Source organism: Mytilus trossulus, chromosome 1, assembly GCF_036588685.1.
Source record: "Mytilus trossulus isolate FHL-02 chromosome 1, PNRI_Mtr1.1.1.hap1, whole genome shotgun sequence".
In the NCBI taxonomy this organism is placed as follows: Eukaryota; Metazoa; Mollusca; class Bivalvia; order Mytilida; family Mytilidae; genus Mytilus; species Mytilus trossulus.
The window spans coordinates 1,502,157-1,519,163 of record NC_086373.1 but is presented as its reverse complement, the minus strand read 5'-3'; the positions used below and the strand labels follow the sequence as shown (position 1 = coordinate 1,519,163).

At 33.0% G+C, this 17,007-nt stretch overlaps 1 protein-coding gene across 1 annotated transcript in view; it reads right to left on the bottom strand.

Annotated features, from left to right (window-relative positions):
- Positions 1-8,454: 8,454 nt before the first annotated feature.
- Positions 8,455-17,007, bottom strand: part of LOC134698876 (uncharacterized) — a 249,622-nt gene continuing 241,069 nt past the window's right edge. The window contains exons 16-17 of the mRNA XM_063560556.1: positions 15,275-15,293; positions 8,455-8,629 (exon numbers count right to left, since the gene is read on the bottom strand). Coding sequence (XP_063416626.1) covers positions 8,455-8,629; positions 15,275-15,293 — 194 coding nt within the window. The remainder of the gene's footprint in view (positions 8,630-15,274; positions 15,294-17,007) is intronic.

Genomic DNA, 17,007 nt, shown 5'->3' with positions numbered 1-17,007 from the left:
TAAGTCATTTAATAAGCAATTCTCATTCAAAACATTACTTTTTATTCTTTTTTTTATTATAAACAATTACAATAAAAATATTTCATTATTGAACCTAAACTAAATCTCTAGGTAACCTGCGTTTTAGGGCATAAAGACCCCCCCCCCCCTTTTTGTTCGTCTTAAATTATCCACGTGGTAAACATTTGAGAATCAAAACCTATCTACTGCAATTAATGCAAGATGGTTAAAGGATAAAAGCAAGAATGATTAAAAAAATTCATGGCCCTAAAATAAATGTGTATAAACATGCGCAAAAGGACATGACGCCCCTTTTTTCTTTATTTTTCCACACGGTGAAAAAATAATAATTTACATCTACATACTTCTGTTATTTTGAGGTCGTAAGGATAAGATCTATAATACTTGTCATGAACGTAAATAAGTAAAATTAAGTCCCCCCCCCCAAAAAAAAAAATATGGATTTTTTTTTTATAACACAAACCTGTTTGCTGATTGCTTTCCTTTCTAAAGGGTGTTTTTTCGTGCTAAACCTGCCCTCTGAGTCCTTGACTTGTGATATAAGTTGTTTAATTTCAATGCTTTGTATCAGAGCAGGGTCCTTTGTGACAAGTTTAGATATTTGATCAGAAATTCGCCTCCTTATTTTGTCAAATTTAGCTTCACTGTACAATGCTTTGGCTCTATCTGGCAGTTTTTGATAAATCCTTTAAGACGTCCGCATATACAGCTTGCCAGTTACATTTATTTTTTGCATAGCTCTTAAGAATGAGCATTTGTTCCTCAATGCTGACTTCCACATGACCACGTTGTTTTTTCTCCATTTTTTTTCAAGAACGAGGATATAAAAGAAATCAGTAGTGCGTTAAAAAAAACAATTGAAAGACACGTGACACTCTGGATGGTTTAAATGACCAGTGTCGCAAGCGTGTGCCAACAAGGCCAATACAAAAAAAAACAATGTAATAAAATTATATTTTTACTAGTACAGCAAACTTTTTCATTATTCCATAAAAAAGGGAAAGTTGTTTGTATATCACATACGAAATTGTCATTGCACACGTCGCCTCTAAAACGTTCAAATATGTTTTTTATTTATACCGTTATCGCTCATTGCTTTAATTTTATTTGTATAGTTTTAAGTCTACATTTACTCAGTATTTGTTTTTCAATATTACATATCCAACTATAGCAGTCATCACGTGACTTTTGTGACGTCACACATCACCCGTATCAAGCCCAAGTAAATTGTATAGAAATGCATAGGGGCTTTCTGGAATCGATGAAATACATTACTTTAAGTTCATGATACTAAAAGTGTGGGTCTTTGTAGTAATTCCTCATATATTAAGAAATATAAATATTCCTTTTGAAATAGTTTAAATTTTGATCTTCTCCCTTCCAAATGCTTTTGAAAATTTGTCTTGTTGCCTCGATAGTTCACACTGTTAAATCATACAATTACGATAAATATTGGATTTTCTGTCGTCTTTTACCTTAAATTGCGATTTAAACAAAACAGATGGAATAATTGTGGGTCTTTTTGCTTATTATTATATTCATAAATATTTGAAATATCGTATATAGAATAGTTTAATTTTCTATTATGTCCCTTCCAAATTGATTTGAAAATAAGCTATTTTCAAAAAATCTGCTATTATTTTTCAAGATGGCGACCAGATTGACAGCGTGGGGCGACTAGGTAAAAATATTATTTGTACGATTTTTACTATGAAAATTAAATAACTGTTGGATGCTCGCGTTTTCATTCATTGTCTTACCTTAAAACAGCATGTAATCGAACATTGGTTCCTGTTTATCAAGCTTAAACATGCTGTTGTTATTTTGATAAAATTTTAAAAAATGGCGAACAAATAATTTTCAAACGTAGAGGATGTTCGACACTTATTTTGTTAATGCACATAATTTAATATATATCCTCTGTTTATATTGCAATTAAATATGACACGTTATTAAGATAAGATAAGATAAGATAATTATTGTAACTATAAGAATAGCCATAGCAAGATTAAGGAGATATTAATTAAGTCATGACATCAACGTGATCAAAGAAAACAAACATGGCACCTAATCATCACGATGTAAGTTTTGACAATACCCATGTAGATGCATGTTTTTACAATACCTATGCCGGTTAGTGTTGTTCGATTATCAATGAAATTCTTTGCAATATTATTTTATATTCATAAAAGAAGACATCGAATGGATATAAACCGAGGTGAACTAAATATATTTTTCAATTTTCTTTAAATAATTCATCAGGTAACCAGTATAAAAATCCTAATTGAACCAGTCACATGCAGAGTTATCGAACGTGATTATGACTGTCATAGTTGCATATGTCAAATTATTAGCTGTGATTTATACAACAATCTTCGTGAAGTTTTCTAGCGAAAGCAAAATTATTATAAGACTATACGGCATTTGTTATTGTTACATTAGTTTTTACTTTGATTTTTACGTATTGAAACCACATTTCTAATTTGAATCAGGCCTTATTTTTAAGTAATATACACTGTCTTTAAAATACACACACATATTTATATATATAAAGTGGCCATGGACGAAAAAGAAAAAGCATTTGCATTGATATTAATGCTGTACTGGGTTTACAAACAAACTATGGAACTTCCAGTACCATATGTTCAAAATGATTACAATTTTGCATTTTTGTTGCTCATACAAATGTACCAGAGATTTGAAAGACAAGCCATGCCGTTGCCCTATTTTGGATTTCGTATCCGTAGCAGGATTTTAGAAGATGAGATGCCAGGGCCGTGGGTTTCAAATGATGTGTACGGGAATTTAATCATAAGACCGTACGAATTCTGGATATTGTCGGGAGAGACAGTGGAATCTTTCCAAGAACTAGTAACATTAGTGTCATGGAGATTACAAAACTGTAACGTTGGGGAGTCATTCAAAATCTAATGCATTCTGGGTAATATTTTCAACAGCGTACACCAAAGCGTTGTGATTGGTTTAAAATGTTCTAAACAATGAAAATTCAACCAATGACGTAACGTTATTTTCATTTTGGGGTACGAACAATGAAATTACCCATGGTCCTTTAGATTCTGAAACGGCCAATTGAAAATCGAATATTACTGACACTAATCTGGTTACCGCAATACCCAACTTATACGCTCTTATCATTGACATTTGGGATCAGTGTGTCAGCGGTTGGGAGAATTGTTAACATTATGTGGATACCGATGTGGGAAAAGGTCTCCCCTCTCATCCGTTGGCCAGCAGTACAAGATTGGAGAAACTGTAGAGGGAGGTGGCCCGAAATGAGCAATGTTGTTGGTTGTATAGATGGTACTTCCCATGAGATATTGACAGAGCCACAGGAGGAGTTTTACAGTGGACATAGAAAATATCACTGTATACATACATAGGTACAGCATTGTTTTGTTATTAATCATACAAAAAAGCGTCATTTACATATATAAGGGAGTCTGGGTTTAAAATATATATGGTCGACACCCCCCCCCCCTTTTTTTTTTAAAATAAATGTAACACCCAGAAACGTGTCCATCACTATATACGCTAAAACATATCTAGCTAGTTTTGGACGCCGAAACACGATTGGGCGATGCACACTTTACATTAATTTACTGTTCCTTCTGTTGAAATAATTAAAACGCAACACATCTGGCAGCCTCTATGTCAGTGAAAAGTACAATTGCTTTTAGTATAATAGATCAACTAACAAGATTGTATAATTGAAATACTTGTATATTGTAAGCATACACCATTGCCAATGTTTTTTCATCGTATAACTATCATAGTATTCCATCAAATTTTATGGTAACAATGATAATCTAATATGTTTTTTCTAAACTTTTCATGCGATTGTTATAGAAGTCTCATTGATGGTTTTTTTTCAGGTTATCATCAACAACGATAAAAATATTGTTTACGTTCACTCTGGGTTTCTTGGCCATGAAAACGACGCCCACGCCTACCGACAGTTTGGTCCGATCGGTCCAGGGCAGTTAATGGACTTTCCGAACAACTCTTACATTTTAGCGGATAGTATATACCCTAATGAATATCCTTTAGTGACACCTTTCAAGTCAGTTGACATAGTTAGAGCCCCGCGTAGAGAAAAAAGGCGGAGAAGGAAGTTCAATGCATTGCACAGAAAAAGGAGAGTATACGTAGAGGATATAATGAAGGAGTTCAAAACATTCCGTGTTGTAGGTTCCTTATACAGACATCCTAGATGGCAGATGGCATCTATTGTCGAACTGTGTGTTGGACTTTCACAGAGAAGGACAGATATGATAAGGGATCGTTTTTAATAAAGTATATAAACTGACTACTAATCTTTTTTAATATATAGATATGTAGATGTTGAATGATTGCCAATGAGACAACTTTCTTCCAGAGACCAAAATTGCATAAACTTGAACAACTATAGCCGGTCGCTGTTTGATGGATACATTCATATACATATACAAGAGAAAAAAGTTAAAATATGAATACGAAACATAAGGTGGTCAACATTATGAAATTAGGGGCACTCGAGCATGTATGTGTAACTTTTGGTTTTCATACAATTACAAAACATAAAAAAAACATGAAATACCTATAAATAATAATTAACTTCATTCACTAATTTTACAATATAAAGATTATAAAGCATGACAAATTTATCTTGGATTTTTAATCCAAATACCGATTACAAAATACTGATAGACAGATCCACGGAAAGATACCGTGTACTTTTTCAAGAAAAAAATTAGATGCAAATCAACCAGCAGCTAGTGTGAATGATAACATAAAATAGAAAGAACAACTGTCAAATAATTTATACCGACTTGAATTAATTAATTAGCGTATGTTATACAGTAAAACTGTGAAATTTAGCCCTAGATTGTTTGCTTTTGATATTGATGATTTGTCTCGCATAAATGTAGGTTTACTGTAAGTTATGGCTGGAAAAGAATTTAAAACTATTGTAAAAGGTTATCATATTACTTTTGATTCACACGTAAGAGAAATGGTGGGCCATTTTATGGGAAGCTGTCTTACAACATGAGGTTTAGTTTTGTTTGTTCTTGAAATAATTAAATACTAATTTAACCGAATGAGGTAGCATACAAATGGAAATTTGGAAAACTTTTACTGGTTATACTTTTTATCTATCCAGTTTTTGCAGGGTCGGTTTTAAATTGCTCTTTTGTGTAATTTTTAATTTATTTCATCAATACTCCTTTGTTTTCAAGGTCAAAATATTTTGTTCATATTTTCTTAAACCTACCAAAAAAAAAAAAATACTTCATCATTTTATATTGTTAAAAGTTTATTATCAACAAAATGTACATACAATAATAATTTCATTTGTAATTTAGCTATTTTTTTGTCTATGCAATTTCAGGGGGAAATAACTCTAAAATATAAACCGTTCGTACCAACCGTTACTTGCAACGGTTGCTTGAGGGCATAATCGAGTGCACACAATATTGTTTACTATAAATACAAGAATTAACCACATGAAATTAGTACCAAATTACAGCTAAAAATTCTCAAAATAGTTCTATATATGATTCATACAACATACGTTGATATTAACTGTATACATCAATTATTTCCAAAAGTTAAATGACGGCTCCCAGTTCGTACTACGGTTGGTACGGTTGCAAATCTGGAAACCTCTAATGGGAGACTACAATCCATTTAAAATGTTGGCCCCGTATATAACATAAGAGATGACTCACAAACTACTTACCTTAATTTAACGTTTTTACATTCATATTCAAGCGTCAATAGCATAAACTTTCATTAACTACCGAAATTGAATTTACCTATATTGGATTGAAACGTCCTTGAATGGCAATCCTTTTGGGATTCTTTTGATTCCGCAATTCACAACAGCAACACCCTTATCGACGTCCACAAGTTCAACTACTTAAATCTTTACTAGAAGAAGAATCGTCATATACGATAGCTGGATTTGCTCTTACGCACACTAACTACAACAAAGCTATTTAACTCATACAAGAAAGATTCGGACAAAAGCATAAAATAATTCAATCATATGTGCAAGCACTTCTAGACATACGTGCGCCAAAGAATACGCTTTCACAACTTAGAGGTTACTATGGCAGAAAAGAGACATATATACGTGGACAAGAATCTCTCGGACAAGCGCATGACTCGTACGGCTTGTTCTTAGTACCAGTCATACTCAACAAAATGCCAAGTGAAATACGCAAAAACCTGACTTGTGAACACGGTTCAACAGATTGGTTTCCTGATGATCTTAGGAGTTCTATTATTAAGGAACTGACAATGTTAGAGTCTGGTAGAAGTACAGAAACATTTGAAAGTCTTCGCGCTACAGCTTCCTTCTACACAAACACAAAATCTCGCGAAAACTGGCCAAAGACTTATTCACCACAGAAATCTTATCAAGTCAGCTGCGCATATTGCAAGGAATCCCATTTTTCGTCTGAATGCACCAAATATGTAGACCACAACGACCTCATTAAAATATAAAGGAGATAGATTGTGCTAAAAACAAATTGGGCGACACCGCGTAGTACATTGCAAATCTAAATCAAACTGCAAGAAATGTGATAGACGGCACCACAAAAGCCTATGCAACAATGAACATGATAAAGAAACTACAAATACAAGTAGTACAAGTCCAGTACAAAAAAAAATAATGCGGAGGTATCTGAGATATCTGTTTTATATTCATCTTTAAATTGTTATCGCCCAAATGATTTATTAAAGACCGCAATAGCACCACTAAGCTACAAAGAACAAAATACGAAGGCGACACAAGGTAATTTATTACGAAACATTTAGTAAATAAGTTGGAGTTAAAAACAACATATAGATCAGGAAACAATAATGAGAACAACTCTATTGAACAGCTAAACACACCAACAGTGAAGATACAAACTATCCATGGCCAAGAAATACCAGTCGATGTTTTGATTGTACCTTAAAACGCCGCACCATTTAACACTAACATTAAAAATGCAAAAAGTTTACGCCGTAACCTAGGATACATAATTTGAAATTGGACTGCTTGTTGGAGCTGACCAATACTGGGATATTGTCGAGGATGATATCATAAGGAGAAAGGAATCAACAGCAGTATCATTAAATTATTTCATTCGGTTGTCATCAAAGAAAGACTTTAAAAGATACTCCATTCTTCATTCACGATATCAATTCCCAATCATATTTTCCATTTCTCTTGTATACGAGATGGGTGTTCCTTTATTCTATCTAGAACAAAATTATAAATATGTTTTGATACTTTATCCACTATTTTAATGGCGGTTACAATTTTGTTAACGACAGTATTTAGTCTGCAAAATACTCGTGAATGAATACCATTTTCCCATTCCGTTGGAAGTGCAAAGATTAGTCCATATAACTCTAGCTAGGAAAGTTGTTTTTATATTATAATTTCTAATAAAATCATCATTAGTTTTCTCGTTTGAATTGTTTAAATTGTCTCATGGGGCCCCTTATAGCTGACTCTTCGGTATGAGCTTTGCTCATTGTTGAAGGCCGTACGGTGACCTATAGCTGTTAATGTCTGTTTCATTTTGGACTTTTGTGGATAGTTGTCTCATTGGCAATCATACCACATCTTCTTTTTTATATATCATCATAATTGTAAAATTCTCCATTTTCCTTAATGAGATCATTTATGACAAATATATTATTCTTTATCCAACTATTATAAAAAGCTGTTCTTCCATCAATCATAATGTTTTCCTTTAAACACAATGGTTGAGACAAGATGGCACTTAGGGCTGTGGTCAAAGGTTCACACAGTGAGGCCCATGACGAAATCACATTTTTCCAAAAAGAGTTAAATTCTTTTTTTAATTCCATTTAGTCCCGATTTTGATAAATGCCAAATATTTTCGCCGCCATTTATTTCAAGATGATCTTCCAATAACACCTTCCATGATGAATAATTTGTGGGGTTTAAAACTTTTTAAATCCAGGAAAGCTAAAGTGATTTTATAAAGGATTTAATATGTGGCATTTTTACTCCACCATCCTCGTAATTTCAGATAAGTATATTTCTTTTAATTTTGTCCCCTTTACCATCCCAAACAAATTTGTATAGCATATATTGTATCTGCTTTAATATATCTCTTGGGATGGATCTGGTAAAACAGTAAAACATTGAATTAGAATTGGTAGGGCAAGAGTTTTCACAACTACAATTTTTATATTTATAGTAATATTTATAAATGACCAATCACTTTTTTTCTAAATAATAACAACACATATATCATCTTTTGAGAAACAATATTGATAAATATATATATATATACACATCAACAAGATATATTTCTGCCACCATTTCATAGACCTTTTTTGTGCTTGTGGAATATTTTTATGCAAATAATTTAAAGTATCCATATCATGATTTTGTGGTAAATTCTAATCACCCCCAACTATTACTGAAGTGTTACTTAAATTTTCAATATCTCGCTGGAAAATTTTAGAAAATAATGGTTTGTCCTCATTGGGTCCATTAACTTCTGCTACTGTTATACTATGATTTAAAATGTGTATATCTACAATTGCATAGTTACCATCTTGATCCATTTTCTGCCTAAAAATTTCAAAAGAAAAAGTGCTTCTTAACAAGATAGCCACACCCCTACTGCTTGTGGTATGCGTCCCAAATATTATTATATTACCTATTCTGCCCGCCAATATTTTTCAAGTTCTATTTTACCATGCTTATTTACCAAGAAAACCCTATCATAATTTTCTTTACATTTACTTAATATATCTCTTCTTTTTATTTTATCAGAAGACATGCCTCTTCAATTTATGCGACCAATTTTCAAACTACCAATATTTTATATCAATTACATATAAAGAGTAATTTCACAAAATCACTGGACTTAGAGGAAAGTCAATTCGGAAAGTCCATAATCACATTGCAAAATCAATAAACAAAACGCATCAAAAACGAATTGACAAGACTGTCATATTCCTGACTTGGTACAGGCATTTTCAATTGCAGAAAATTATGGATTGAACCTTGTTTTATAGCGTTAACCCTCTCACTCTGATGACAGTCTCATCAAATTCCGTTATATTTACAATGATGCGTTAACTAAACAGGCACAATAAATAAAATAGTTAAAATATGGATACAGCAGTCATCATCGTGTACCAATTAACAGAACACAAAAAAAAAAATACAAACGCATTCATTGATTTGCGTGTCTGACGTCAGAAATTTTTATACGTCACATATATTTGTCGTTCATTGTTCATACAAACAATATTAAAATTTCACATAGGCAGTGTTAGCATACAGGGTTAAAAAATCAAAGTACCGAAATTTAAAATAGACCAAAAGTTATATAGGATTTATAAGAATCCACAAATAGTTAATTCCGCTACGCGATTAAATCATTTTGACGTTTGTGGTTCAAAGTTTTTTGTAATTCATAATAGAAGTATATCATAATGACATAAAATAGAACAATATCATACTGACGGGATCTTTTAAAGTACAGAGTCACGTTATAAGAAACAAAGAAATATTAAAAGAGAGACATGAAAGTGACATAGAAATGTTTTTTCGAACCTTTTAACCAATAACTATACCAATACAAAACGACATGTTTTTGAAATTTTATCAATACGTTTTTTTGACAAATTTGCATTCGTCATTGCAATCAATGAACTTAAAAGATCTGTCATTTTCTCACTACCCAGTTAACACCTGTTACATATCATGAGGTGAACCGCTCATTGTGTATTGAATGTAAAATTGATTAAACCAGAACGTTTTTTACCATTGAAACTAAAGGTATGAAAGGTAATAAATGCCACTTCTTATATTTTCACAGCATTTTCTGCATACACAGTAGATATAAAAAAGCATATTGCGGAGATTTACAAACAAAACATTTGTATCATTAAAGACAGTGTTTTTACGAAGAGAAATGCCGAAATACATTTAACACATGACTACGCCAGATAAAATTAATGCTAATCTTAAAAAACAATAATGTTTTTCAGTCGCATTGCAATTTTGTAATAAGTCCATAACTAAAGTAGCCAAAACATAAAATGTGTAAGTGCCTGAAATAATCATCTATTAATTATAAGTCTTTGTTTTAAACATCTTGTTTTATGAACATTAAACCCACACAAGGCCTACATCGACAATCGACTGCTTCAAGTCAAAAAGTGTGTGAACTGCATATAAGCATTGTTTTAAATCTGTGGAAACGGAATTGGAATTTAGTTTAAGTGACGAGTACATTACCGTGTTTAGGTTTATGTGAACAATAATAGCTGGTTCTTTGTAATGATCTAGATATTTTAGATCACAGTTAGATAACTTGGGAATGTTACCATTAAATATACATTTGCATAATGAAATATGTGGTAACCTTTGAGTCAAAGTAGGGGTAGTTAAGAAATTTAGTTTTAGTTTTAAACTTTGAGAAGTTCGGGGGATATGAATGTTGATAATATTCTGCACAGCGCAGCCCTGTATTTCTACCTTTAAAAAAAAATTACATAAGAACTTTCTATCCTAGGATGTGATTTTTTTCAAAACTTGTAAGAATGATACAGTGCTAAACGTGAAAAAAAATCCTATGTAAAATTGCATCGTCAAAATTTAAAGAATTGCAAACTTTATATGGAAATTATTCTAAGTGACAACTCTACGAAATATTGTATCCATCTGATCACCAGTGCTGGTGGTACAAAGTTGAATACACATTCTCTATATAATTCGTCTTAATATCAATCTAGCATGTAATATCTATAAATTTGCGGATGAAAATTTATGTTGTTCCCTGGCCGAGTTTCGAAATCATGCTGTTGATATATTGTCTGACGCGCTAGACCACTCAAACACAAAGGCTCTACAATAATACAGTTTTCATTGGTCGGGTGTTTCCTTTCCTGGTCTGTTTTTATCTGGCGTCGTTAAACAGTACATGATATATAAGACATGAATATGGATTTACTACAGATCAGATGAATGATCTATCGTAGAAGATCTTACAAATTATTTAATTAATTTACAAAGAATGCACTCACAGAAATAGTTATATCATGAATATGTCTAAACCGGTGAAAACTCTACAACATATTTTATACATCGGATTACCAGTTATATTTGAAATTCCATATTGCCAATATAATTTAAATGCATCTAAACATATGTTGTGATGTTATACTATTGTTTCAGAAAAGGGAGAAGGTTTGTTGCCATTTAAGGGTTTATTTCCGCCGCAAGTGTTTGCACTGTCCTGCTTCAGGAATCTGATTTTCAGTGATTGTCGTCTGTTTATGTTGTTCATAAGTGTTTGTCGTTACTCGTTTTTATATACATGTAGATTAGACCCTTGGTTTTCCCGTTTGAATGGTTTTACACTTGGAATTGTTTGGCCCTTTATAGCTTGCTGTTCGGTGTGAGAAAAAGCTCCGTATGGTTGCCGTACCTTAAAAAAGGGACGAAAGACACCAAAAGACAGTCAAACTCGTAAATCTAAAACAAACTGACAACGCCATGGCCAAAAATGAAAAAGACAAACAGTAAATCGATAGAACACATGACACAACATAGAAAACTAAAGAATATAATGGTTTCCTTTAACAAATTGTTATTAGATGGAGAGTTGTCTCATTGGCACTCAAACCACATCTTCCCTTATCTATATGATTAAATCGAGAATGGAAATGTTGAATGTGCCAAAGAGACAACAACCCGAATATAGAGCAGACAACAGCATAAGGTCACCAACAGGTCTTCAATGCAACGAGAAACTTCGGCACCCGGATGCGTCCCTCAGCTGGCCCCAAACAAATATATACTAGTTCAGTGATAATGAACGCCATACTAAACTCCATATAGTACACAAGAAACTAAAAGTTGAAATAATACAAGACTAACAAAGGCCAGAGGCTCCTGACCTGGGACAGGCCTAAAAATGCGGCGGGGTTAAACATGTTTGTGACTCATAACAATACGCACATTAAAATTCAGTTCAAGAGAATAAATCTGCATAAGAGACTAAAATACAGACTTGGAGGAAAAACTATGTCCTATTTGAATATGAGAGTGAAGTTTGGGATAATATGGGATTAGATATATTATTAAGCTGGGGCAATTACAACTCAAGCTGCTCGAATAGTAAAGGCTTTTACCTATTTTTAAAGATCAAGGGTTATTTACAAGCAACATTGGTGGGACATATACATGCCGAAACATTACGAGTTTGGAAGTCGTAAACTTAATATTGTGCTGACTCAATTTCTATGTTCTGCTTCCTTTCTAAATCATGATCTGTATAAGAGTAAATATTATTTCTGATCCATCTTGCCGCTGCGGTGAGTATTGGGGAGATTCACATCATTACTCTTTTTAATGTATACTATATTCAAAAATAAGAATGCTTTTAGAAAATATAAGCAGCTAGCTCCTAAATAACTTTGTAGAACTATTAACATCGGGTAGTAATCTACTTACTCAGGAGCAAAATGAAAATATCTTTGAACATGTGTTTGAGTTTAAAAGAGTGTCGAATAGATTATTTATTGTTTAGGTCGTGCAAAATGACCGCATATACATCATCGAATGGAAATAAGGACTGTGTAAAGGAGACAACAACCCGACCATAGAACAGACTTGGAGATACGTAGATACAAGACTCCATAAGTCTGTTTGACTTGTGTCTTATCCATTTTGTGTTTATGCAAATACAATATGTTTAAACTGAAATATATATAAATAATATTTTTATTTCTTCCCTCGCAAAAATTCGAACTCATGCTACTGACATATCGTGACACCAAATCGCCATGAACTGTATCCGACCCCCTAGACTACACGACCACCTAGGCTTCACAAAAATAAAGCTTTCGGCTACAGGTTGTTACCTTTCCTCGTCACTTCTAGCGTCGTAATACAGGACATGATATGTAAGGCATAAAAATGGAATTGTTAAAGATCAGCTGAATTATCTATTGTAAAGGATCCTACAAATTAATGCTAGATATAGTCACAGAAATAATAACCGTCTAAACATCAACCCAACAATGTTAGATCTGTAAATTTGCTTTCGCAAATTTTTGGTTCTTCCCTCGCCGGGATTCGAACCCATGCTTTTGTGATATCGTGACCCCAAATCGCCTGCACTGCAACCGTCCCGCTAGACCACACGACCACCTGGGCTCTATATAAATTGAAAACTACGTTCAAACCTATGATTGCGTTGCATAAAAACCGCAATTTTTATACGTGTGCATGTAAAACAAATTTCGTTGTAGAAGGGTCTAAAAACAGCACAAACAACATTTTCCAAAAGACAAAAAAAAGTGAAAAAGTATATTTGAACAAAACGCATTTGACTAACAGGTCGAACAACTGATATTCTTTAACCCTGAATGCCATTGGCGATTGCCAAATAAAATTGATCACAAGATGTAACAAAATGGATCTTAATATAAATTTCATACTAAACAGAAAACAGTTTTAACTTTACGGTGTCAATATTTTTTTAGTACACCAGATCCGGATTTCGACAATAAATGTCTCTTCAGTGGTGTAAGGGATCGAAACGGTTATTGGAAGGCCATATAAAAAGTACCTTCATTTTTATAAAAAGTACTCTGATTTTTTTATAGACTCGACTCCTGAATTTTAAAAGTCAATATAGGATGAACGGATCATATAAAACATGAGGGAAAATATGATACAAGCCCAAACAAAAAAATATAAACGAGTCTAAATTGAAAACCACGTTCAAACCTATGATTGCGTTGCATGAAAACCGCAATTTTTATACGTCTGCATGTAAAACAAATTTCGAAGTAGAAGGGTATACAAACAGCACAGACAACATTTTCCAAAAGACCAAAAAATATGAAAAAGTCTATTCAAACAAAACGCATTTGACTAACAGGTCAAACAACTGATGGTCTTTAACCCTGCTGACTGCCATTGGCGATTGCCAAATAAAATTGATCACAAGATGTAACAAAAAGGATCTTAATATAAATTGAATACTAAACAGAAAAACAATTTTAACTTGTGGCCACGATGTTATGCCACAAACATACGATGTCAATATTTTTTTAATTACACCAGATCCGGATTTCGACAATGAATGTCTCTTCAGTGATGTTAGAAATCGAAACGGTAATTGAAGGTCATATAAAAAGTACCCTCATTTTTAGATAGACTCGACTCTTGAATTTTTAAAGTCAATATAGGATGAACAGATCATATAAACCTGAGGGAAAATATGATACAATCATAAACAAAAAAATATAAACGAGTCTAAATTGAAAACTACGTTCAAACCTATGATTGCGTTGGATAAAAACCGCAATTTATATACGTGTGCATGTAAAACAAATTTCGTTGTACAATGGTCTAAAAACAGCACAAACAACATTTTCCAAAAGACCAAAAAATATGAAAAAGTCTATTCAAACAAAACGCATTTGACTAACAGGTCGAACAACTCGTGTTCTTTAACCTTGCTGACTGCCATTGGCGATTGCCAAATAAAATTGATCACAAGATGTAACAAAATATACATATATATATAAACAAGTCTAAATTGAAAACAACGTTCAAATCTAAGATAAATCCGCATTTTCAATACGTTTACAAATTTCGTTGAAGAGGGGTCTAAATACAACACAAACAACATTTTCAGCATTTCCAAAAGACCAAAAGAGTGAAAAAAAAATATTTTAACAAAACCCATTTGACTAACAGGTGGAACATATGATGTTCTTAAACCCTACTGACTGTCTTTGACGATTGCCAGATAAATTAATCACAAGGTGCAACAAAATGGATATCTATTAAGTGATTTCAAAGTAGAAAACAATACACTTGCGGCAAAGATTGTAAACCACAACATGAGGTGCGAAATTTTGTATATATCTATGTTCGAATTGGAGTTGCTATGGATAAGATTAAGTTCGATCGCTGTTTTGAAGTGCGATTGTATGCATGGGAGTTAGGTTATCTGTGCGATGTGCAATTTTCTGTACGTTGAATTGTAATGGTCTATTTGAAATACGATGGATATTCAAAATAAAGATGCGGAATTATTTAGAGAAAAAAAATAAAAGTATGTATAGTTATGTATAAATCAATAAGCGGACAACAGTTGATATATCGATTTTTGATTATACGTGTTGGATGAAAGTCAATTAATTTAGAAAAAAAGATAACAGGAAAGTAATGGTAACATACCCCAATTGACTGCAATCTTCTACAAAGAGAAAAACCTTTTAACATATTTAATTGCTTTGTTTCTCAGTTGAGATTCTTCAAGAAGATAATATTCATAGTTATTTACAACATCTGCCAGCTAAATCATTAGTCTAAAATTGTAATTGCATTATCAGCTAAACAATTAATGAAAATATTGCATTTGCATAGCAATGTTTGACCCCAATTCATATGGTTATAGCCCTAGAAGGATTAGAAGCCTCTTCAAAAAAGTGTATATAGGACAAAATAAAACTAGGATAATCGTTTAATCATCGGAATTAATCGGATGCACCGACAGGGTAAATGTTTTTTGTTGTATATACATCCCCTACCATCTGCATCCACACTCGTTGGATTATTATATAAACGGGTAAATGTACAGATAAGAGGGAAATCTTGATTGTGATCCTCAATTTATATATATACTATAGAATATCATGTATTACAAAACTGTTGTTGTCATCTTACTCTAACTGATTTTACTTCTTCCATGCAAAATGTAAGGAATGACCAGACGGTTAACTTCCAAGTTAGAGAATCATCAATAGGATGTGCATATCGAAATCCTCATTTACGTCTTTAAATAGATTTTGAGAACAAATCAATACTAAGATCTTCCTCAAAATGTTGACAATAAATACTCGTTCATAATCAGTGAACCGTAAAGCATATGCAAATTTCGTCTATACTGAGCGCTGCATACTGGGCATACTGGGCTGTTGATACTATCGTTTGTGTAATGAGCCTTCTTTCTTTTTTTTTCGAGTCTGTAAAGTGTATTATAACATTGAGAAAAGTAACGATAGTATCTCAGAAATTATAGACTTAAATGGGAGGTTTATAACTTGCACTAAGAATAAACAAATATACATGCAGAAATTTATCATGGTAATTGAAATGTTATGATATTTCTGTTTAAACTTTCTCCTCGGCTTACATAAGCTAGAACGAGAACGATAATGCATATTTTAAGTTTTTTCTTGAGGGATCTTGGTCCTTGGTTTTATTTATCCATTTCCGTGACACTTTATCACCAATTACGTATATCTTGATATAGATTAGACCGTTGGTTTTCCCGTTTGAAAGGTTTTATACTCGGTCCCTTTATAACTTGCTGTTCGGTGTGAACCGAGACTCAATGTTGAAGACCGAACGTTGACCTATAATGGTCTACTTTTATAAATTGTGACTCGGATGGAGATTTGTTTCATTGTCACATATGACATCTTCAATTCTTATATCTATCTATGGCTCAAATCGAAACGGAACGGGATAAAAAGGGACAAAACAAAAACACACTACTGTTCTAATTTAAAATGGACTTAATATGAGTGTTGTCAAATCGTACAATTTTGTCTAATTCCGCATTCCCACTAGGCCACGATGTACTACGATCTGTGAAAAAAAGGCAAATTTTGATGATCGGAGTATGATCGTTTTGATCGCAGTACAGTCGTATCACGGTCATGGCGAGGTCTCCAAGATAGTGATGAGCGTGGCCAACTTTGCACATGTTCAAAACAAGCGTGGTGCGGTCGTGGCGAAATAAGGTCGTAGTAGAAGCGTAGTGAGAGCAAACTAATATCGTAGTAAGATCGCAAAGGTCGCTGTACCATCGTAGCGAGATCGTAGCGAAAGCGTGATTCTATTCGGAGAGACTGCGCTACGATCTAACAGCGACGTTATTATGACCTCACTACGATCATTACGTT